At 36.7% G+C, this 25,640-nt stretch overlaps 2 protein-coding genes across 2 annotated transcripts in view; one reads left to right on the forward strand and one right to left on the reverse strand.

Moving 5' to 3' along the window:
- TIAM2 (T cell lymphoma invasion and metastasis 2) overlaps window positions 1-22,499 on the forward strand; it is a 76,149-nt gene extending 53,650 nt beyond the window's left edge. Inside the window, exons 14-25 of the mRNA XM_029285509.1 lie at window positions 4,965-5,138; window positions 6,129-6,197; window positions 6,486-6,611; window positions 9,891-9,999; window positions 12,829-13,008; window positions 14,445-14,563; window positions 15,324-15,432; window positions 17,369-17,427; window positions 17,945-18,044; window positions 19,468-19,555; window positions 19,974-20,128; window positions 21,854-22,499. Of these exons, the coding sequence (XP_029141342.1) occupies window positions 4,965-5,138; window positions 6,129-6,197; window positions 6,486-6,611; window positions 9,891-9,999; window positions 12,829-13,008; window positions 14,445-14,563; window positions 15,324-15,432; window positions 17,369-17,427; window positions 17,945-18,044; window positions 19,468-19,555; window positions 19,974-20,128; window positions 21,854-22,485 (1,920 nt within the window). The 3' untranslated portion in view covers window positions 22,486-22,499. The remainder of the gene's footprint in view (window positions 1-4,964; window positions 5,139-6,128; window positions 6,198-6,485; window positions 6,612-9,890; window positions 10,000-12,828; window positions 13,009-14,444; window positions 14,564-15,323; window positions 15,433-17,368; window positions 17,428-17,944; window positions 18,045-19,467; window positions 19,556-19,973; window positions 20,129-21,853) is intronic.
- A 4-nt stretch (window positions 22,500-22,503) lies between these two features.
- The window catches only part of TFB1M (transcription factor B1, mitochondrial), a 28,716-nt gene continuing 25,579 nt past the window's right edge, over window positions 22,504-25,640 (reverse strand). Inside the window, exon 7 of the mRNA XM_015823148.1 lies at window positions 22,504-23,423. Coding sequence (XP_015678634.1) covers window positions 23,180-23,423 — 244 coding nt within the window. The 3' untranslated portion in view covers window positions 22,504-23,179. The remainder of the gene's footprint in view (window positions 23,424-25,640) is intronic.

Genomic DNA, 25,640 nt, shown 5'->3' on the forward strand with positions numbered 1-25,640 from the left:
TGTATTAGTTGATTTTGGTGTTGGCCTAGTCATTATATTATTTACTATTTATAACCCCAGCCCATTTATTCATATCCATGATTCCATAATTTATGGCTTGGCACTTTCTTTATATTAGAGATTGTACTGACTGGAATCAGAAATAATAAGTCTACGTGTGGTTGCTGAAACCTCCTTGGAAATGTTTGTGACCACAGTGGGAAGCAGTTTATCATGATATTTAGTACAAGTCACAATGATGAAGAAATGATAAAACATGTGCTAGGATATCACAAGACAAATCTTGGCATTTTATACCTATGCAATGTCAGATACAAATATGTAAGCCAGGGGTCTTCAAACTTGGCAACTTTAAGACTTGTGGACTTCAAATTCCAGAATTCCTCAGCCAGCTGGCTGAGGAATTATGGGAGTTGAAGTCCACAAGTCTTAAAGTTGCCAAGTTTGAAGACCCCTGATGTAAGCCATAGGGTTTGCCTCCTTTTTCTCCCCTGCAGATGCCTAGGTAGATTATGTTTGGATTCACAAAGGAATGGCCTTTGCTATTAGAATAGCCCCAACCTGTTAGCCTTCCATAAAGCTTTAAAGGGCTGGCTATGTTCCTGAGGCTGGGGCGATATATGCGCCAAGAGTCCCGCCTCCTGACTATATTGTTAACAGGCCAGATGTCTTGCTTTGTGTGTATTCAAATTAGATGTTTTAATGTTTTTATTGTGTTAATAGCTTTTACTGTTTTTATTATTTTAAAATTTTATTGTTTTTAAGATTTTAATTGTAATATAAGTTTTTGAATTATGAGCTGCTCAGAGTCGTTTGCTGAGATGGGCGGCTATAGAAATCAAATAAACGTAAATCACTTATGAACCAAGACCTAACCGATCACAATTAATTATTGTACATTTACTTCACATAGCACATTACAAGCTATTTATCTTAGGTCTAATTGATGAGAAATCCTCTTGAATAACACAACCAGTATTTTTCCTCTAATTTGACAAACGTGGGAAGTTACAGGAGCAGATATGATCTTTGAAATATTCAAAACAAATGGTTAACCATGCTTTGATTTTGCTAATTGAGAGTTTGTGCCAGCTGCCATATGGCCATCTTGCAATTCATGAAGTTGTTAAATCTGTTGAATTCCGTTTTTCCTTCAATGTGGAGCCAGAAGTAAGGACGAAAGTATTGTTGACTTGAGAGCTAAGCAGCCTTTTTCAGTCATGGTGTAATGGTGTGGGAGTCTTTTTTTAAAGATCTCTTGAGAGAGCTATATATTTTGCATTCCTTTTTCTTTTTTAGTGTACCAAACGGAAATAAGGAGGGTTGGTTTAATTAAGGATTGTTGAAGAATTTTGTATACAAATTATATATGAATGCCAACTAATTTAATCGAATAGCTCTTTTTTTAAAAAAAAATTGGAGATGTCTTTCCTACTACACAATTGGTAATTTATAGCAGAATCTGTGAACTGACATCCTTGAAAAACACCATGCTTCCACCCACATGGAAAGCTCTGATTTTGAAGAATTAACATGTTGTTACTGTAGAACAGCACATAACTTACAGCAAAAAAAAGTTTATTTTCTAGTTACTGCTTATCCTGCCCTTGAAGATTGTCTTTTGCTGAGTTGAAGAGTTAAAATCACCCTATACAGAAAAGCTTCAGCTATTAAAACACAATCATGTTTTTTACTATTTATGCTGCCTGGGCTGTCAACTGATCATGTGGATTGAGAGTACTTTTTTACAGGACCTGGGAAAAGATTAGAGTTATATATTTTACATAAATAATGCCATGCATTTCTTCCTTCATCACTTAATGTAATGTTCAGAAACACATACCTGAATGTGAAATTATTTCCTCAAACTGGTTTTCAAGAGATGTGTTGGATCTACTTCCTTAATTCCCCTGCAAGAAAGTCTTAATAGATGTGAAGAGCAGGAGGTTCAAAAAGGCTTCTCTAAAAATTCCAAATTATCTACTGTTTTATACGAAGACCTTTGGACAAAACTCAGCAAAATATAAGGGAACACCCTTTCCAGCTTGAACTTATCAGTTTGGATACAATTTTCTATGATGCAGTTATAACTAGGATATTCAAATAAAGGTCATGTACAATTTTATAAATAGGGTACTGGAATGTGTAAAAGGCCTGGCATTCTGCTCTGGAGCGGTGTCATTTTTTAAAAAAAATAATACGCTTTAGCATTCAGATCATTTAATAGTGTGTCAGTGTCACTGAAAATTGCTTTGGGTCTTCAGGGCATCAAGCGCTTTATGTAATATTATCTGACCTGATGGCTTTGTTTGTACTATAATTTTAACAAGGTTTTTAGTTGGAAACCTTGCCGAGGAATTTGATATATAAAAGTAATTTGCTGTGTTGCAATATTTCTATTTCAATTTAGGGGATTCTCCTGGAGTTGATTAAAAAAAAAAATAACATTGATTGGGTGGGGTTGGTTTTCGCAGTGCTATTTATGTGTACTGCTTATTCTCTAAAGACTTCTGGTGATTGTTTCACTGTATTAAAAAAGAGTTGGGGCATACCTGTGAAATGATGGACCTGTCAGCCTGCTTAGTATAATTCAGTGGTGGCGAACCTATGGCACGGGTGCCAGAGGCGGCACTCAGAGCCCTCTCTGTGGGCACATGCGCCGTCGCCCCAGTCCTAGGCCTTCAGCTGGGTTTTATAAAACCTTTTCCCTTTAGGCCTCCGCTGCCGTGTACAAAAAGAAAAGGTTCAATCAATCAGTCAATTTCAATTTCTCGGGGAAAAAAAAAGATCTTGCAAAGTTGGAATTGATTGATTGAACTTTTTAGTCCCACCCAGTCTGCTGTTACCATCGCAGCCACGCCCACCCAATGGGCCACACCCACCCGGCACCTGACAATGCATAAGTGGGTTTTGGGTTACAGTTTAGGCACTCGGTCTCTAAAAGGTTCGCCATCACTGGTATAACTTATAAGCTTTATGCAAGGTATCTCTGTTGGAAGACATGGAAAAGTAGGCTAGATTTAGGGTTAGTTGTTGTACATGTTATTAGTGCCTAATATTAGAACATCTAGCTGAGAACTATATCTTGAAGAACCCTTTATGCTGCTTTCATCTATTTCAAATCACCCTTTCAAGTTCCAAGGGACAGCTTATGCAGAAAGTAGGGCATTCTTTATTCAGGGAATAAAGTTATTCAGAGAATAAAATCCAGCTTCTATATGAAAATACTTATCTGAGGATTCAGTGTACAATGCACAGTGTCTTCAAACCAAGGGATGAAGCAGAGCTACATATTAATTTGCTTCCTGTTTAAATTCTGCATTAATTCGTTGGTCCAACTGTTCTTTGACCCCAGTTTTATCCTCCAACAACGGTCAACAGGCAATTTCCCACATGGGTACGCTCTGACGATCCAGCTGTTCTTTCTTTTTTTTCTTTTTTTTTTTTTTTGGGGGGGGGGGATTTTGCTTCATTGACCACTGTAGGTCTGAGAAGAGCCCTTTGTCTCTTAGCATCAGTTGTTGCAAGACAAAAATCATGGTTTTCTATAAATGTTTAACAAAGCAAAGTTGTGGACTGGTGAACATAAAAAAAAAGTAGATTAAGATGCATAGATATTGGATGTTGTTTTCCAGTCTTTGAGCTTCTGGAGGACTCAGACTGTACAAAATCTGTTTAGAGGCCTGGGTCTGCAATTCCCAACCGTTTCTTCTTAAATAGAAATTTGTACGTTCCCTCTATGATTAAGGCCTGCCAAGGCAAAGCAATTGCTAAGCTATTATATGGTGCATTTCCAAGAACTACTCCATCCTGGAGACAATTCAGCCTGCTATCTTTGGGATCTGTCATTGTGTTCCCAGTGCTTGGAGGCAAGATCTATTTCAGTAGCGGCACATATGCGAACAAGCAAAATCATTTACTGGCTTAAACTGACATTCTGCCATGAGGGCTTAGACCCCTTGATTCTACTGGGTAATTTTTACTTAAGCTGGAAGAAGACTTTGGAGTCATGCTACCGTGTCTGCCTTCAAAGAAAGTAAAAGTAGAGGTGAGAATTCAGCTTTGGGAAAAAGAACAAAGCAAGAACCCTCTGTCATCTTTTTCCGGGGGAATTTCAAACATTGTGTAATGAAATTCAAAGTCAAACTAAGAAGAATGAGGAATATATAGAGAGAGGAGGATCTAAGAAGAAGAGAGAGAAGAATTTAAGGATTCCCCCCCTCACACACACACACACACACCTGTGAACAGTTGTAAACTGAGTCTGTGTATCCATAAGTGATCATTGCAGTAGTTACCCAATTGGGTGTTTTGAGCACTTAACAGCTTGTTCTTGGCAGTGTCATCAGTAATAGCATCTAGTTATCATGCTTTCTATTGGCCTTTTTTTTCTATAGCTTTTCAAAACATTGCAGCAATGAGTATCACCTTACAAATGGGCTGCCTTTAGTTTTAGCTTTTATTAAATCCTTCCCCATTCTGCATTATGGAGCTGTTTGGCAGAAATCTCACTCATGTTACATTATGAATGTAAAATGAAAGATGGCTTTTAATTAGAAAATCTGTTCCACAGACAAATTCCACAGTGATTGGTTTTAGATTAATGATTTTAAAGAAGTAGATGGCTGTCCATTAACAAAAATTACCTATTTGTTACGTTGAATGACTTTCTAAGAATTTGCCTGGTTTTTGCCATTTTCTTCTGAATCAACTGTCAGAAATTCAAAGCTCTTGTCCAGGCAGTTTCCAAGAATTGAATACACTTGAATGGAAGAAAAGCACAGGCATATATGTATCTTATTTCTTTGGAATGAAGAGCTTAGATAACAAATTAGAATATATGTACTATTATAGATTTCAGCTGCGATCCTAGCCATTATCTGCAAATCTATCCACAACTGAACCATCACGGAGGAGTCAGTTTTAAGAAAAATACAATAAACTCTGCTCTTTTCAATCTGCAGAGCACTAGGGAAATTGCAGCATTGTGTCCACATTTCCATGAAACTCAGGCGAATGGGATGGAAGGATTAAAAGATATTTCCCATCTAAAGCCATTGGCAAGACAACTTACAGATGCAGACAGACTCCGGAAGGTCATCCAAGAACTTGTAGACACAGAGAAATCTTACGTAAAGGTATTAGGCATGCTTTACTGTTCATTTCCTCCCTTATTTTTGTGATTGCTTCCTGTTATATCACCAGTATTTTGAGAAAAGAAATAGTAGACACAGGTACATTTCCATAATGTTATACAATCCTTCTTCAAATATATAGCTTCGGGATGATAGAAGTTACAGTTATACAAACTGGGGAAGCCTGAATTACGTACTGGTGGTCCTTGACTTACAATTATTCGTTTAGTGACCATTCCAAGTTACAATGGCACCCAAAAAAAGGTGACTTATGACTGTTTTTCATACATATGATCATTGCAGCATTCCCTGTGATCCCATGATCTAAATTCGGATGATTGGCAACTGACTCATATTTATGATGGTTGCAGTGTCCTGGGGTCAAGTGATCATCTTTTGCCACCTTCTCACAATCAAAGTAAATGGGGAAGTTAGATTCACTTAACAACCCTGTTAGTAACGTAATCATTGCAGTGATTCACTTCACAACTGTGGCAAGAAAGGTCATAAAATGGGGCAAAACTCACTTCACAACTGTCTTACTTAGCAGAGATTTTGGATTCAATTGCAGTCATAGGTTGAGGACTATGTGTGCAAACAAGATTTGAGGGGAGAAGATGTAGCATAATGAAACTGGAGAACAAACACCAGATCTGGTCTTGGCTTTAGCCCCTTTTGTTAAGTATTTCTAAAAAAATTCCCTCCTGGGAATGCTGTCTAATATCATACATATGCACATTAGATGAATGTGTACTTTGGAAGACTAAGTATAGTATAATAAGCCTTTTTTATAATATGCTTATTGTTTTGACAGTTAAAACAGTATATAATAAACAAGCAATAAATAGGTTTTTTCCCCTAGAAGTGTTACAGCGAAATGTAAGTGAAAAAACATTATCTCTTAACAGTTACATTGTACCCTCATATGCATATTAAGAAAAAGGTTGTTTTTAAAAACACATAAATCTTATATAACGTTTTGTGTCCCCCTAGGATCTGAGCTGCCTCTTTCAGTTATACTTGGAACCTCTTCAGAGTGAGACTTTCCTTACTCAAGATGAGGTAAGATCACCTCTGATCTTAGGGAGGGTATGACCGTTTCAACTGTATCAGACATTTTAAAGCATGTTCTTTTTTTCTGCATTTAGTTATATGCCTTGGTGATAAAAGTTGACCATCCTCCCTAACAAAAATGTTTCTAAGAAGTTTCAGAAATTATCTTGTTCCTCTGCATTTATCAGTGTCATGTACCACTTCGTTTATCTTTAGCTTAACACAATTAAACATTAGGTATTCTTTTCTTGGACAGTCTTATCTTCTCAATGTTTATTTTTCCCTACTTCCATACAGATGGAGTCTTTATTTGGCAGCTTGCCAGAAATGCTGGATTTTCAGAAGGTATTTTTAGAGACCCTTGAAGATGGAATTTCCTCCTGCTGTGATTTTAGCACACTTGAAACCCCTTCTCAGTTTCGGGTAAATACAATTTATTACTTTTTGGAATATGATAATTATCCCCTTTAATTTCCTTTTTTCTATATTTTCTCCAGTTAGATTTTTTTTTTAATTCGTAAAAACTAAAAACCACTTATGTTCTACAGGAAGATTTTTCCCCCTCACAGAATAGATTTTAAAATATCATTTCCAAGGCCCTGCTGAGGTCAGGTAAACAGTTTGAGAATCCCAGAAGTGACTAGCTGAGTCAATTAGTTTGTACAATCACACTAGCAGCATGAGTGAGAAGAGGTTTATATCAAATAAATGAATCTCTGTGTTTATCTCTAATATTTTACTTCTGACCCTAAAACCCCTCACATTTCACAGAAACGTCTCCAGATCTTTTCTGCAGGGTGGAGGGAAACAATGAAGGAGAATCAAGGAAATTTAGTTTATGGAGCAAAAAACCCTTGGCTGTTGTTGACTTTTGCCTATATTCTAATAGTCAAGTGGAAGCTCAAGTGTCTTTGCTGGTCTGTAGAATTTGCCCCCAACTTTGGTTGTTCTCCCAGTGACAGGTCCATTTGTTTTATTTAACAATACATATTAAATTCCTTGTCTCTACTCCGTTTTTCCAGCCATTGATAAAATACATCCCATACTTGAAAATATTCTGTGTCTTCCTTTTCTTTAATCTTCAGCGTAAGCCTATCCATTTCTGCACAGTCCAATATTTTCTTAATTATCTCTTCTTTGGATGGTGTTTCCTTATTTTTCCAATACTGACCAAATTGATATAAAATGTTTTATAGATGATACCAACTGTGAGATTAGCAAAAATGTTTAAAAATATGTCTAATAACTGTAGGAAGTGCAATAAAAAACCAGGCATATACTACCATCTTTGGTGGACATACCCTAAAGCCCCCCCCCCAATGGACATAAATACATACTTGGCTAGAAGAAATGCTAAGAAAACATATAGATTTTAAACCAGAATTATTTTTATTAGGTATACTATCATGGAAATATAATAAAGAAAGTGTATATTTAATGTTACATGTATTAACAGCAGCAAGAATTGTATTTGCTCAATAAGGAAATACACTAGGAATTGAAAATGACGATGGCACATTTTTTGTTGATTGATTAAAGACTTTAAGTTGCTTGCAATATTAGAAAACTATTTCTTCATGCACAAACTTGCAAATTATCATAGTTAACTTTAGAATCCCTTCTCTAATTTTCCCATTGTCTATAGGATCATAGATCATGATGTGGTTCATAGTGAGGTTTTTTTTTATTATTCCTTCTCTCTGTAGAGCTAAGATATAGAAGAATCTAGCCTGTAGGAAAATTATATCAATTAGTCCATCATATAAAATCTTGAAAATTACCTGTTAAGGTACTCTTTATTTAGTGACTGCTGCATTTAGCAACTATTTGCAGTTATTAATATAATGAAAAAAAAACTTTAGGACAAATTCTTGCATTTATAACCTTTGTAAAGCAAAGTAAGATCATAAGCATACTTAGCTTAATTACTAAATTGCTGGCCTCAACTGTGGTCTATTTGTGGTCATTATGGAAGTTCCCAAATTACTTTCAGATCCATAAATCAGATTGCATGTGCACACACTGTACATCAAACCTAAACTGTTATAGTTTTCTGGATGAATCCTAATTTTAATTATTAAAATATTTTCCTTTGTTCTGTTACCACTGTCATGTCTACTATTTATATCTAAACCTCGACTGATAAATTATTTTAAATTTGTGATCTCTTACTAAACTTTCCTGCTGGATAGAATTAATTTCTGTCATTCCTATTGCTCTCTCATTCTTGCATTTAGCACAAGAGTTTTGTGTAGTTAATTGTTAAAAGTGTGAACTGTAAAATAATGCAATAAAAATAACTGTTTATTATTTCTAGAATAATAAAATAACTTTATTCAGAATATTCTTTTGTCACTTTTTTAATGCATTTAACTTCACATCAGTTTTTTTCCGGTGTATGACAAGTTTTGCCATCTGCTTTCATAGCTTCTTTTTAATCCAATTCTAGCAATGAATTAAACACCTGTAGTAAACAAGCATTGCATTCAAGAGAAGAAATACTTGTCACAGAGGGGCATAATTGAAATGATTCATGTTTTCAATGAATCACTTTCCATCATATTTGTTTGCTTTTGTTTCATGCAAATCTTATATTCATTACCTAATTTGTTCTGTTGATTTGTGTTTATTACATGTCACTAACTTGAAACCACTAGAAAGACAAGATATACTCATACTCATAAATAGCAAGATCAATTATATAATAAAAAGCAATTGTAACATAAGTTACAATCAATCAGGATTACAAAAGTTTTGATGAAAAAATCTTCAGGAATGCAAAGCAGGACAAAGGTAGAAGTAAAGCGTAAAATAGAGGAAAAATATTCATAATGCCTCTTTATTTTAATGGATTTCATATAGTTTTCTGTTTACTATTATTCAGCTATCAGGGTCCAAAAACCAAGGAAGAAACATTGAGACTCTTCTAAGCCATTTTCTTTATTTTTTTCTCACCTGTAGACAGAAATCTTGCCAAACTAAAGCAGACTACTTACATTATAGGTAGTCCTCGATTTACAACAGTTCATTTAGTAACTGTTCAAAGTTACAATGGCACTGAAGAAAGTGACTTATGACCGTTTTTTACTCTAATGACATTTGCAACATCCCCCTGGTCACGTGATCAAAATGGCAACTGAATCATAGTTTTATGGGGCCATGTGATCACCGTTTGCAACCTTCTGACAAGCAAAATCAACGGGGAAGCCAGACTCACTTAACAACCGTGTTACTACAACAACCACAGTGATTCACTTAACAACTGTTGCAAGAAAGGTCGTAAAATGGGGCAAAATTCACTTAAAACGATCTCGCTTAGCAACAGAAATTTTGGGCTCAATTGTGGTCGTAAGTTGAGGACTACCTGTATAAAACATAGACTCTTGGAACCACTAGGGAGGAGCTGTCTTAACTGTCTTTCTCCAACACAAGAGTATCGAAACTGCTCTGTGTTTTGCTCCTCTGGAAATCCCTCCCTCCCTCTCTCCCTCCTGGAGATGTGGACAAATTCCATCGCATCTGCCTTGGTTTTGAATGGTTTCTTCCAATTGTTTGTCATGGTCGCTCTGCACGTTGAAAGTTTAGTAGTATGAAATTAATGAATGACTTTTTGAAGAGTATTGTTAGCCTTTTCTTAACCACAAGATAAAGGCAAAGATAATAGGCATCCCTATAATAAGTTTCTCACCTACTTCATTTCAGAAACTGCTGTTCTCCTTGGGAGGCTCTTTCCTCTATTATGCTGATCACTTCAAATTATACAGTGGGTTCTGTGCAAACCACATCAAAGTCCAGAAAGTTCTGGAAAGAGGTAATTATCTCCCTGAGGTTAACTAAGCGTATGATAGAAATGAGGCAAAATAATCCAGTTGTTGTTGTTTTTAAAAGATGTGCATATGAAAAGCATTTCTTAAATTTTGCAGTTGGTCTTCTGATAATCCTAAAGGGTTTGAAAACTGTCTCTGTTTTTGACGTTTCTAAACACAACACTTAGGACTATAACTCTGTTTGTCTGTCTTGTTATGTAATTGCTGGGATGTGTGCGTTAGGGTAGGTTTTTTTTTTTTTACTTGAAAATAGAGTAGATCCAATGCTAATCATTAAAACGGGCTTTTTTTAAAAGAAAAAGAAAAGAGGGGGAAAAAAAACCTTAAATGTAACAGCATGTGTAACCTGGAACCTTGAAGAAAAAAATTACTTTGCCAAATCCATTGTGAATAAACTTGCATTTCCGTAATGTGTTCCCCCTGCAAGAGTGGGACAGAATATTCTGTGTGGTTAGAGAAATTCTTCATTGATGGGTTATATGTTCTGGAACTAATTGCTGACACTTTTGTATTTTAATTAATGGTGATAATTATAGCTTTTACATATGACTAATCATTATGTTTTTAATTAGTATAACTGGCCTTGTGTAATATATTTTTATTTAAAAGGTAAGCATATATATGCGTGTGTGGGTGTGTGGGCGCATAATATCTGTATATATCTATATCTATATAATACCAACCTGCTTAAACAGCTAATAGGGCCATTATTCACAGCAACCTCAGCTTTTTCCTTAAAGCAACATTTCTTCTGGAGAACAGATTGTGGTGAAATATAGTAGCCTCTTCTATAAGGGCATAATTATAGATTGAAATGGAAAATTACAAATTAAAATTTTTAGTCTGCTCCTGTTTATTCATTGAAATAAGTAATTTTAACACTTTAAATTGCTACTTAGTATCTGTTATGTCCGAAGAAAAGGCATCACGGTCAACCATGCTGCAAAAGCATGTGATACACAGCATTTTTATCAAAGCTAAGCAGATCTGATCAGTGATTACAGGAGAATCATGCAGAGACTGGAAAGATAGAAATAATAGTCTCCGACTTAAAATCGCAATTTGGACCACCGCTAAGCAAGGTGCTTGTTAAATGGATTGTGCCCAATTTTACGAACATTTTTTGCAAATCTGGTTCCCCCCCCTTGATTTTGCTTGCTGAAAGCCATCTGGAAAGTCATAAATGGAGCATGGGAATGCAGCTATGATTGTTAAGTGTGAGAACTTGTCACAAATCACATTTTTTAGTACCATTGTAACTTCGAATGGTCACTAAAAGAATGTTTGCATGTGGAGGACTTTCTATAATACTAAAGTAATAATTTTCATTTCTATTGTTGGTTTAAAAATATAATAGAATAGTTCCCAATAATTGTAGGCTAACAGTACTACTTAATGCAAATATCAAGACAAGTAGAATAGCAAAGATACACATAGTGCTGTAAGTATTGAGTGGTTTACTTCTGGATTCATAGACATGTTTGGAGTTGTGAAAGCGTGTGATCTCACAAAATATTGGCCATAGGGGGACACTTTATTCAGGAGACCCCTTTTTTCCCGAAGACAAAATGTGGAGGATGCATTCAACTATGACTTACTATTATTCTGTATTATTTCAAGCTTTCCTTCATTGAATCAACATGCTAGGTTGCAGGCACCCACTAATAGCATGCTCTAATTAAGTCACTAAGGTCTTTGGAAAACATAGATATGGTTGAGCCAACAACTTTCCAGCATGCCAGTTCTCTTTTAATTCAGCAACTTAAATTATAAGAATTTTTTTTAATGTTATATCAAATAGCCTGGCAGGTATTATTGGAGGTCTCTATGGATTGGCTTTGCTCATGTAATACATCTTCATTGGTTTCCAATAGTATAAAATCCATTCTCTGTGACTAGCTAACTAATGCAGTTATTTCCAACCTTTTAAATTCCACTGTATTCACCTTGGGGAATATGCACTGATTAACCAGAATGCTTTCCTACCCCTTCCCACCCCAGTTTAGCAAAATACACTCTACTGTCCTTACTCATATTCTTCCTGTTTCTGGTGGTAGTGGTAGTGGTAGTGGTAGTAATAGTAGTAGTAGTAGTAGTAGTAGTAGTAGTAGTAGTAGTAGTAGTTGCTGTTGCTGTTGCTGTTGCTGTTGCTGTTGTTGTTTCTGGTAATAGTAGAACATCCAAACTCCTGGACTGGAACCAGCTATGGGTTTTAGTTTCTTGGCATTCTTTGGGGAACTCGGGAACATTCCTGGAAATGATATTGGAATCTGGCATTGTGTTTTGATGTTTCTCCCTTATTTATTAAAATCTCTCTCTTTTTAATATAAAAAGTCACAGGGAGCGACGAGCTTGGAGAGTATAAAAAAGTTGTCTGCTGACATAGTGGTATCTTCAAATATTATATTGGATACTTCAGAACTAAATGTTCTTTAATCTGCCAGAAATGAGATGTTGGCAATAAATTTTAAAAAATTATAGTGGTAATTAAATCATCAGATCCAAGGGAGCTTTTTGATTAATCCTGTTCATTTGGGGAAGCTATTACGACCGATGACAATTTTAATATTTTTCAGTGCCAGATTAACATTATTTGTCTTGTTACTTTGGTTGGATAGTTTGTCTTAATTTAAGTTGTCTGTTGTGTTTTGTTTGGCTTTATTGGTTTTAGGATTATATTAACATCCTTGACCTTATTTTGTTAACTGCCCTAATATTTTTTAATAAAGAGCAGTTAGGCTTTAACTATTGCAAGATAACTGTATATTATTAATAATATCTATAACTGCTTTGTTCCATTTTTTTTCCTTTAGCCAAAACTGATAACACCTTCAAGGCTTTTCTGGACGCTCGCAACCCCACTAAACAGCATTCTTCCACCTTGGAGTCTTTTCTTATCAAACCTGTTCAGAGAGTGCTGAAATACCCTTTGCTTTTGAAAGAACTAGTCTCTCTGACTGACGTAGAAAGCGAGGAGCATTACCATCTCACAGGTACTCCCCCCAACATTTAAGAGTTTTGGTTTATATTTAAATTAGTATTTGAAAATGGAGACATGGATTTAGCACTGAGCTGTCCAAAGGAGAATTTATTATGCAATTTTCTCAGTGTCTGTATTTGAGCTTCACACTCAGCTAAGAGTCTTGCTTTCTTTGAGTCTTACGTATTGAGTTGCTTTAGACTAATAAGCAACTTGTTGCATTATCCAAGTGCTTAATTAAGATTTAATTTTAAAAAGCTACTGTCAAAATCTCTTTACAGCCATTCTAGAGAGGGCCAGGCTGTATGTCAAAGGGGAGGCTAGACTTTTTCCAGTCTGGACAATTTAACAATGACTTATTGTGACACCATATTGTAGAACACACAGCACAGTAAGCAGTGATGTGGGTCTCCTTTTTGGTTTTGCTTAATGCAATAAATGAAATCAAACATTGTGGTTGTGAAGCTGTTTTTTACCAGTTATTGTAGTGAAACTAGTCATTAAAACCATAGATGGGTTTGGGTTAGGGTAAGGATGTGTGTAGGTAAGTATGTGTAGGTAAGGATGTGTGTAGGTAAGTCTGGGAAATTCTTGAGTAAATTTGCTCAGAGAAATCACAGGGGAAAATGAGTTAAAAGTTTCAGCCCATTTTGTTCCTGTTTAAGAATGGAAGGAATGAACTTTACGATAATTTACTATTGATCTCTGGATACTCTGACAGCTCAGACTATGGTCTGGCGAATTATAGCCTTTCATTGTATGCTGTCTCTTCTAATGATTATTTATGATTAGACTTATGATGATTTATGAACCTAGTCAGAGTGAATGAATTTGCCCATGACCTGTGAACTACTGGGGTAGATTTGGCTGTTCTGGGTATTGTCAGCAATATTTTTTTTTTGCTACTGAATGCCTAGGTCAGTGATGGCGGACATTTTAGAGACCGAGTGCCCAAAAACTGGCCCCGCCCCACTACATCCTCCTGCCCTGCCCCCACTCTTGCAGGGAGATGGGTGGGTGGATAGAATTCCTGTTTTTACTATATCCTATGTAGTCTGAAACCTTAAGGGAAGCTGCAGACTATTGACTGCAAGGACCTGGATTTCCTAATGCTAATGCTCTGTATATAATCATCCATGTGTGAGGGCCCGCAAATTCAATTCCTGGTAGGTTTGACCTAATTAGAATAAGGTCTGGCTACTTATGTCTGACAAGTCCCAATAAAGATAAATGTGGTGCCTCCTGGTGGTCAAAATAATCAAAAACACCACAGGATTTTATGTAAAAATAGAAAGTTCTCTCCCTGCTAAGAAGGGTGAAATCCTATAAAACCCCATATATGAGGGCAAGACATAATGTAACATCTATATTTCATTGGCATGGGATCTTAAGGCAGGTAAGTTAGATGTAAATATCTGCAAAATCACAGTCTTGTCTTCAAAATTGCAGAAGCGCTGAAGGCAATGGAAAAGGTGGCCAGTCATATCAATGAAATGCAAAAGATTTATGAGGATTATGGTGCAGTGTTTGACCAACTAGTTGCAGACCAGAGTGGAACAGAGAAAGAGGTAAGGAAGCTGAATTCTATTTTTAAGTTTTATTCAGATAGTCATGGTCTTAGTTCTGGCAGAACAATAAAACTACACATGGATTTAGACAGGTATTAGATTTTTTTTTCAGTTTAGATAGGGAAGTTCAGAACAATTGCCTGAAAGGAAGGCAATGGCAGACATTTGTTATTCTGTCAAGAAAATTGTCTGGATTGTTATCAGAGCCAAGCTTGACTTGAGAGCAATTTTATCTTTACTTTAAAACTACCAACAGGGAAAAAAAGAGATAGCAACATCTTAGTTCAGTTGCTGATCAATGCCTTGTCTGTTATCTTCTCTGTCTTGCAATCTTTGTTACACAGTACCATTAAATATACAAACAGATAACATCCTGGCTTTTAATCAGTGCTTATGAAGTGTAGATCACCCATCATTGTTCTGAAGGCAAATTCTTTAAACTACAATCCTATCCATATACATATCCCTCCAGTAGTAAATCTCACTGCACTCAATAAGATTTCAGGTTGCTGCAGTAACTGGAGTCCAAGACATGTTAAAAAGAATGCCTCTTCAAAGTTTGCTGCTTAAAAGTAGAATTGTATGTAAAATGATATACCTGTCACTATCAAGCCTTTCACATTAATTGCTGACATTTTTTTGAAATCATTGGAACGGTGAATTTGCCTCTTTCTAAAATCAGTGGGTATTTTGCAGTGAACTTTTGGTATAATGTTGATCTATTGAGGAAATCATCTTCACTCTTTTTTTTCTTTTTTAGGTCACAGAACTTTCCATGGGAGAACTTCTTTTGCACTCTACTGTTTCATGGCTGAATCCATTCACATTGTTGAGCAAAACAAGAAAAGAGTTGGAGCTCACAGTATTTGGTGAGTGACAATACCAGTTTTATTAACACCCCCCCCCCAAAAAAAATTGGATCTATACGTATGATAGGCTTAACACAGCCAGTCACTAATTTGCTCAGATGTGCATTGGTGATTCTGAGAATTTTCATCCCACCAGAGAATTAAAGCATTGCCATTTGGGGAAGACTAGGCCTGGTCCAAAGCCTGCTGTCTAGTATCCTGTAAGACCTTGCTTTAGGAAAGTACCATAAGAATTCATAATACCATTAACTTTTTCCCATTGGCCAGAAAGGCAGCAGTAGACATGGTTTAATTATCGTGCCCTTAGACTCTGAAGATTAGTTCAGTAATGGAAGGGATATTTTTTTTCAGCTGCTGCATTTCTAAGGTATGCAGAATAGATCAACTGCTGGGTTTAGATATTCCAATTGCAGGGCTACCTAGATCAGTGGATCTCAACCTTTTTAATGCCGCGACCCCAACCGGTCGTAAGTCGAGGACTAAACCGGTCGTAAGTCGAGGACTACCCAACCGGTCGTAAGTCGAGGACTTTCCCTGCCCGGGAGCGCCGCACATGTGTGGTTCCGCCCCCTGAAAGCATCTACACAGGAGGAAAAGGGGAAAAAATGGCGGACAAAAAAAATGGCGGACAGCCTTGCTTGGCAACCCCCATGAAATGGTCGATCGACCCCAAATGGGGTTCCGACCCACAGGTTGAGAACCACTGACCTAGATGGACATAGTTAATTTTGTTCTGTGATAGGGACTGCTTGGAGTCAAAATTAAATCCCTGGCAGTCGTGGTCACTTATCTGTTTTTTGATGTTCTCAAAATGTTATTCTTTTAGTAAGCCTATTAAGCATTTCAAGAAGCAATATAGATAGATGTTACATATTAGATAAAATCCAAGGATAAGCAAATGGATCTATTCACTCCTGGGAATTTTCCTGTCTTTCATGTACTCCTGTGTGTCAAAATCTGTTTTAAAAGTGTTACAAGATCTCCCAGAGCAGAGTTGGAGGGCAAGAGGGAATGGTGAGGCCTCCCTCTCTCGTTCCATTTCATGCCTAAGGGAGGACTAGAATTCATGGTCTCCTTTTTTCTAGTCCTGTATCTAAACTATCATACCAAACCAGGACTCTATTTTAGTCCTTCTGTGGCTTTGCAGGACACCCAGGCCCTTTTAGTATGCTGTTTCTTAATATTACCTTGGGCCACTACAGACTAATGCTTCATACCAACAGTGGAAATCAGCTGACACTTTTACTGAGTGAAAGAATCCTTCTCATTATCTGATCTTTGCATTTCTTCTTTTGTCACTTGTTCAGCAGGACTTGGTGATGTTGCACTGTGGTGGCCACTCATAGGCTATAGTATTTGGAAGGTACCAACATGGATGCTTTTAGCAATGTCATGTGGAAAGCAAATTCTAAACATTAGAATGAATGTCACATAGCTTTTCTTAGCAGCTATTAAGCCTTCTGTTGGTCTTATGCAATTGAATGTTATTTATTGTATGCAGTATATATTGAACACTTATATATTGTTATAGAGCAGATAGTTGTTATACATATGGCAAAACTGTTGTTTGTGCTCTCACTTTGTTTTTAGTATTACAGGGGAAAAAAACCCAACGTTTCTCATACATGCATAATTCTTACTGTTAAAGCTGATTTTAATATTTTATTTTAATCTGTACTGCATTTGCATAATCCTATTCATAGTGTGTATCCTATTTCGACATGCAGCTTGAAGAGTATGTGATAATATTCTCAGGAATAATGTAGTTACTGGCAGGTTCAGGAATTTGTCCCAAGATCTTGATCAAACAGTGGAGTACTAATCAAAATGGCATTTGTGATATACAGTGTCAGTTCCTGTTGAATTTTAAAAAGTAATTTAACATGTACTGAAAAGTATGGTAATATATCAATAAAAGCTATCTTCTCTTTCTTAGTTTTCAAACGGGCGGTCATCTTAGTGTATAAAGAGAACTGCAAATTGAAAAAGAAATTGGTAAGTATTTAGATTACTAATAAATCATGAGTGGTATGTAAGTATACAGTTGGAATTAAAAGTTACTGAATAAAAAGAGCACACATTTTAGGGGTATAAATACTCTAGACATCAATTATCAGAAGAAATAATTTGCTAAAAATAAAGGAATCCTCTTTAAAAGCCTAAGACGTTCAGATTTAAAATGATTATTCGAGCTGAACATGAAACAGTTTGCAAAAGCATATATAAGCTGTGCTCTTGGTAATTGGGTAATACAAATCAGGCAAGTTTCCACTCTATATTATGGAAAGCTCACTTTCAAGGATAAATGAAACCACACATAAAAAAGTAGGAGCTAGGATTTTGAAATTTTCTGTACAGTATAAAATTGTTTTAATGTTTTAAATGTGTTTAGTATTGATCACATTTTAAAAAAAAATAAAGAGTGAAAAGCAACATTCTTAGATTGAACAACAAGGAGTTTTGGGGATAATATTTTTAATTGCCCTCTCTTTTTTGTACTTTTTTTTAAAAGTCAGGTAATGTCCGTAACAATCAGAATGATCTGGATTTGTTTAAGTTTCGTTGGCTGATTCCTTTATCTGCTCTTCAGGTTCGACTGGGTAATACAGCAGGTGACTTGATTTTACCAAACGTATAATTTTTAAACAGTCTCTATTTTTATCCTTTTGAAAGTTTGTCAACCATGAATATATTCTGTTCAATTTTTCATTGCTTCCTTCATAAATATTGCAACTGATGAAAAGTTCAGTGTATCAAGTAGGCTGGGTCACCATAACATTGGAATACAGTTTTAAATGCCAAATCTGAAAGAATTCGCTGTAGTTTAAAGAACTTTTAATACTTTTGAACATTAGGTAGTAAGCCTATTCTTACTTCATCTGCTGATCTAAAAGCTTTTTCCACTGTAAGGTGCTTCTGGTCCGTGATGAAATGGCAAATGGAGCAGAAAAGGCAACCTTTGCTGATTGCTCCTCTTTCCTGCTAATTTCCCATGGTCATGCTACCTCCTACAGGGTTGGGTGATTTTTGGAAACACGGAGGAAGGCAGCAGTGGGGGGCTGCGGAGGGAGAAAGGAAAGGATTGCTGAGAGCCATCACATTCTAATTTTCATTAACATGAATCCTGTGAGCAGAATTAAAAAGAATCTCGGTCAGAGTTCCAAAAAGGAGACAAGAAAAGTACAGCTTTACTTTACAGGAAAGTTTTCTTTAAAACTAAATAACAATCCATCCTTGTTTCTTCTGACCAACCACTAAATGTGTTTGTGTGAATCTCCAGTGCAGGTAGATAAAACAATGATTGGTGAAAAGAACTCCCTAAAATAATGTCAAAGCAATGCTTTGAAGTATGAATGATTTCTAGTAACAAATAATATAGCTGTTGAAACGCTAAAAGCATGTGTGTTTTTCATTCTTGCCTTTGATCAGTTATAAATTAATCACAGAATAAATGGTAAATACCCCAAAATACGGTGCTTCACTGCATGCATGCACAAATGTTTCATGCTTCTAAATTTAAGAAACTAATTAATTAACTAATCTTAAGAAGAATTCAAAATTCTTCTTATACAGATAGTTCTCCATTAACCACTACTCATTCAGCGACTGTTTTAAATTATGATGACGCTGAACAAGTGGTACTTATCAACAATCCTCAAATTTCTGGCTGTTCCAGGACCCCTCTGGTCACGTGATCGTGATCCCGGTGCTTGGCAATTTTGAGGACTAGTCATAAGTCTCTTCATTCAATGCCCCCTTAACTTTGAATGGTTGCTGAACAAATGGTTGTAACACAGGACTACCTGCACTTAGCAGAAAAGCCATATCCTGTCTTTGAATTTTGGAAGACAATGATAAAGTATTTATGAAACAAAACAATATTTTTGGCAAAAGTCTTGTTGCAAGAAAAAGCCATTGACACGATCTCTTGGATGAACTTGAAACCCTAATTAAATTCTCATATGTGAAATTCTTTGGCTGGAGACTTGTAGGTATCGTTAAATGTTTGTGAGAAAGTTTTTTTTCTACCCACAGGAACAGAAAACAGCAGTATTTGGGAACTGATTCATACAAAGTCAGAATTAGAAGGAAGACCTGAAACAACCTTCCAGTTGTGCAGCAGGTAGAACCAAAACTTGATTTCTAATTTCTAAGTGGATTATTTCTACTTTCTTCTCCTCTTTAAATAATATAAATTAATTTTAATAAATTAATCTGTGTAAATACTATGCTATTTATTCATGTAAGAGTCCCATATACATCTATCCTGTTTGATCAAAGTCAGATGAAAGATTCTTATGACGCTATTCAGAGAGTTCTCAAAAGTGAACCAAACAGAAGTGCTAATTTGGGGGGATATGCAAAAGGCTAACCTGGGGCAGCTGGCCCAATGTCTAGTTTTGTTTCCTAGAACAGAAATGTTGCTTTGGGCAAGAAAAGAATCATTATATACAGTATAAAGAGAACCAGGCCTTGATAGCTAATCTTAGCAGTAACTTAATGTTTTGCATTGACTTACTGTTTTTTTCCCACAACTATAGTGACTGTGAAAGCAAGACCAACATAGTCAAAGTGATTCGTTCAATTCTAAGAGAAAACTTCAGGCGTCAAATAAAATGTGACTTGCCCTTTGAGAAAGCATATAAAAATCGCCTAATACTGCATAAGAATCGAATTCCTGTTTCAGCAAAATTAGGTAAGAAAATATTTTCTTAATATGTATGCCAACATTTTTATGTATTAATCGATGGCAATAATATTAATCATGATAAATTATGCTTCAACAGGAGATGTTAGTTGTATTCCACTGAAAGTATTGGAGAAGCAAAACAAGATCTGTCCACCCCATAGATTGCCTACCAAAATACTTATTTAGAATTCAGTGGGGTGATATTTTTTTCCTTGCCATACTTACTATGGCAGCTGTTGTGGGAAATTGGCCATAATGTATTCTTAACATTACAAATGTGCCATTGGGTTCAAACTAATTAACAGGAAACAATTTTTAACCTAGTATAATAAATGTGTGCTTGCCACCTTGAAATAATTTAAGGAAGAAATATTTACAAGCCAGCTGAAATCTTTACAGATTACATTAGTTGAGTTTGAACCAATTATGCAAGTTCAATACTCCTTTATAACTACTCTATCCGTAACAATGGGAAGATGTCAACAAATGTATATAGACAATCCTTATTTACCAACCGCTTGTTCAGAGCAACTGTTTAAAATTAAGGTGCTGAAAAACACTTAACGACCTGTTTTCAGAGTTGTGGCCATCATCACATCCCTGAGGTCACATGACTGATTGCAGTTTGAGAGGCTGGCAACCAGCATGCATTTACAATGGTTGTAGCTTACCATGACCGTGTGATCACCATTTGTGACCTTCATATCCAGATTCTGACAGGCAAAGTCAATGGGGAAGTCCCTAGGAAGTAGCAAGTCAGTCATGTGATGTTGTGCTTAACAATCCAAAGCGATTCGCTTGATGACCACAGCCAGAATTGATATTGTAAGCAAGTGCAGTTATGTAACATGTCACTTTATCTGCATAGCTTAGCAATGGAATTGCCGCTCCCAATTGTGACCTGTGAAGACTTCCTATAATGGGGCAAATATTCTAGCTGAAAAGATAAAAATTAAAAGTGAGGGATGGATTTTGTGGTTTTAAAAAAACATTAAAACCATCCCATTACCTGTTCGCTTTGACTATGCACTGCCTGGCTCAAATTGCTCTTTTAACAACCACATAACTAGATATGACTAGGAAACCTCTGATGATTTCTGGAGTTCCATTAAATTTTATGCTTTTCTTCAAAGACTAGAGTTGAGATATTTCAGCAACAGTAAGCCTGTTAAGGCGGCAGAAACAACATAGTGCCCATGGATGCTGTCTAGGTACTTTCCAGGCTATGCCTCTCACCTCACCTCACTTGACTTGATTTTTTTTTTCTATTATTTTAACTGAAAAGCAATAAGTGGAAAACTACATCATGCTACAAAGCAAAACACTTCCCTAGGACCCTTCTATAGAGTCTGCAATAACAATGCTAGGGAGTTATAATATGGGATCTATTCTGGAAAAGAGCTCATCTAACTAGAAAAAGCCAAGAGTAAGGTGGTGGAAAGCATCATAGGGAGCCTAGGAGAAGGGGAAAGAGCAACTGTATTTGTTCTCACAAAATACCCAAATATCAGTAGGCGACCGTGTTTTCCTTATGCCAAATATGCTAGTCTTGAAAGGTTGCCTGCCCTCTGCTGTCCAGATTCTCAGTTTATTTTCTGAAGTCTCTGTCTCTCTCTCCTTCCCTCCCTCTCTCTCCTCTAGCACTTAATTGCATCAATCATAATGTTTAAATGGTTAGTTACCACAGTTGTTGAGTACAGAAACTTGATGGATGTATTTTTACATTGGCAGCTTCTTCCAGATCACTGAAATTACTGAAGAATTCTCCCAGTAATGAATGGAACAGCAGTACAAGAAAAGGAAATGAGGCAGATTCTGATGAATGCAGTTTGAGCAGCAGTACACCAAGTAGCAGCTGCCACACTACTGACAGTATCCTGGAATCTAAAAACTCATCTCCCGTGAAGGGTTTGCAGAGCTGCACATCCGATTTTTCAAGTAGTCCTGTAAAGGAATCTGATATTCTGAGTGACGAGGAAGATAATTTCCAGCAACTTCTAAAAAAAAGCAACACCACAAAAGACATAGAAATCCAGTTCCAGCGGTTGCAGATTTCTGTGATTCAGAACGATGATGTGGAGACTGCTTATCCTCCTGAGTTAGAGAACAGAGGTGGACAGAGAGCAGAAGAACAGCCTAAACTAGTTCGTGCTCACTTTTGCCCTATTAAACGAAAAGTGAACAGCACAAGACGTGACAAAGGGACATTGCGGGCAATGCAAGAACAGCATTTGTCGCTTGACAATCAGCCTGATTCTCCGGGTTTTGACCTGAATTCAATTTTAGAAAGGGAATTTAGTGTGCAAAGTTTGACATCAGTGGTTAACGAGGATTGTTTTTATGAAGCAGGAGACAAGTCCTAGCTGTTTGATTTGTAACTTGATAAAACTACTTACTCTTCAGTTTAATGCACTACTGGGTTTTTCCATAAAGGTTAGTTGTAAAGGCTTAAGTTATTTTAATTTATTCCAAAACAAAAAAGTTTACCTTGAATTTGCAAATTCTGTAAACTAATCTTTTCCCCTTTCAGTATTAGGTAACATTTAAACATTTTTGAAAACACGGGGAGGTGAGATGTTCATTTTTTGACCTGAGTCCAGTTAGCTTTCATTGAGCATTTAAGAGCATGTTAGTTTTTGCTTTATTTAAAGTCAAATTAAGTTATTTCAATACAGAGTAATAAAGTCCTCTGTACATTGTACTAAAATGTAAATGGTTGTTTATATTTGATTTTTATATATGTTTGTACATATAAAAAGCGTACTGTAATCTTATGGTATTTTTATTTTCTCTATAAGCTTGTACAGTAAAATGTTAATTGAAATAAGTAGATTTGTCCGTGTTTTGTTCTTGGTGGGTGTTTTTGGGGGGGTTACTTTTCAGTTATTTTACATTTGGCCTTGAGAAGATAAAATGGTATCACTTGAGTTTTAAGAAAAATGATCCTTATTCTCATTTGTAAATTTCACATACAATTTTGGTTAAAATTGAATATATTCAAAGTCAAATTATTTCAGTCCAATCCAAAAAACTGTTAGGCTTTGTGGTTGCCTAATTCTAGGAAAGAAAATAGTAATCTTTCTCAGTCCGTTTAAAGTTGGCTGTCTTTTTCTTTTTCAGTTCTTCTCTGTAGTTATATGCTAAAAGACCTGGATCTTCATCACACATTTTCCTGTAGACATTACAAAGGTTTTTAAACTGAAACATGGACAGTTGAGGTGGATATAGAGTTGGGTCAACATCTGCCTCCATGAGCAACTGTTCTGTTTTTTCAAGGCGGTCAGCTTCTGGAAACAAAATCCTGAAAGAAAACAGTATTGGTAAACAATAAGGAACATCCAGTATTTTTATTTCAGATTTCTCAGTTCAAATAATACTATCTTCTATATAGCTACATTATGAATCATGGGCATCTGCAGAAGAGGCGGCATAGGAGAAAATGATAAAATGAGCACTGCAACATAAGCCTTTGCATATGTATTCTGATCTCATCTACCTAAAGGTAGATGCTTTGTCATTCTGATAAAACAATTGGATTCTGGGAATGCTTTTGCTATGACTAATAGCAAGACTTAACATTAATGCAATGGTACTCTGAAGACAGAAGCACACTGCATGCCTTTCACTAGATTACTGCAAAAAAGTGACAGCCTGAAAAAGGGTGAAAAGAACAGGTGCCCTTGCGCCCAAATGTTCAATTAAACTCGCACACAACTGAGATAGAGAAATAAGCTATGTTTTAGGAAGCAGATGCCACCAACAATCTGCTCTGCCCTGCCTTTCATCAAATTTATCAAATTTCTAGGTTAGATTGTCTAGACATTGGAATCTGAATATAGAGCTTTTTAACATTCATATTGTATTGTGCTTTTTTAAACTAGGCAGTGTTCATACATATTATAACTCCATATGCCATAGGCTAAATAATAATAAATAATATCAAATTTCTGATTTAACAAAAAACAGATTCCATCTTGACTATAAGGAACTAAGAAGCAACTATTTCAGAGAAGGAAACTTATTTTGGTCACAAACCTCACTCTGTTATATCATTGGCTCCCTTGCCTCTAATAAGGTAAGAGGTTTTTTTACTTTGTTTTTACCATGGTTTGCTGAGGATTGTACATGAGTTCTCAATACGTACGGAAAAGATAGGACACCTTTTTACACGTCATATCAGATTTTATGTACCAGAATGTTGCCAAGACATGGCCCTCATTGAAAAGGAACTAAGGCAATATAAGTAAGACCATAAGCCCTTAATTTTTTTGTAACATTTTCTATGATTATGTACAAAGTAGACAGTAACATTTAGATTTAATTTAGTCATAAATGTTTGCATTGCAACAATATTTTTCAGCATCTTTCAAGTATACCAGAACATAGCTGGTAATTCCTCACTATCTCCATTCAGTCAATATACAGGTAGTCCTTGACTTACGACCACAGTTGAAGCCAAAATTGCTGTTGCTAAACTAGATAGCTGTTAAGTTAGTTTTGCCCCTATTTATGACCACAGCTGTTAAGTGAATCACTGCACTTGTTCAAACTTAATAACACAGATGTTAAGTGAATCTGGCTTCCTCACTGACTTTGCTTGTCAGAAGGTCGCAAAAGCTCAGGACATTGTAACCATCATAAATACATGTCATTGCCAAGTGCCTGAATTTTGATCATGTGACCATGGGGATGCTTCAACAGTCATTAAGTGTGAAGAATAAGTCACTTTTTTCAGTGTCATTGTAACACTGCACGTTCACAAAACAAACTGTTGCAAGTCAAGGGCTACCTATACTGTTAAAAATCCACCAAGTAAATGTATTACAACTGTGTTCAAGGCTTAGAGCAGGGGTGTCAAACTCAATTTCATTGAGGGCTGCATCAGCATTGCGGTTGTCCTCGGGGGCCGGGTAGGTGTGGCCAGGGTGGGCACGGCCTACTGGGTGGGTGTGGCCTACTGGGTGGGCATGGCCAGCTCTACATCGTTCGTGTCAAGGGTGCTTATGGGGGCCGGGACAGATCTGAGGGTCTCTGGCAGAAGGGGGTGGAACCAGGACAAGCGCCAAGGCATGGTCCACTGAAAGAGCCTGCCGAAACCCCTCCCCCAGAGCCCATCAAGCCAGATATGTGAAGTAGGCGAGGGCCATTTGCTGGCCACTTCCAGGCGATGGTGCATTTCTTCATTCCTCACAAAGGGTGACACCTCCCCAGCATGCATCCAGGGGACGGGGCCAACGCGGCAGGGGCCGGTCCCTTGCTGTTTCCTGACAGCTTTGTGGAACTAAAATTGAATGCGTTTCAGCATAGATGGCCACCACAAAATTGTACATTGGCTCCCAGGCGGCCAGGGCCAAGGCAGCGGGGGGCATTCCCTCACTGTTTCCAGGATGGCTTCGCGGGCCACATGAAACCACGTTGCGGGCCGCATCTGGCCCCCGGGCTTTGTGTTGGACACGTCTGGCTTAGAGCAATAAAGACAAATAAAATAGTGCCATACAAACGAGAAAATTCCTTGAAG

Source organism: Protobothrops mucrosquamatus, unplaced genomic scaffold (genome assembly GCF_001527695.2).
Source record: "Protobothrops mucrosquamatus isolate PMUCROS unplaced genomic scaffold, P.Mucros_1.0 scaffold1784, whole genome shotgun sequence".
Lineage (NCBI taxonomy): Eukaryota > Metazoa > Chordata > Lepidosauria > Squamata > Viperidae > Protobothrops > Protobothrops mucrosquamatus.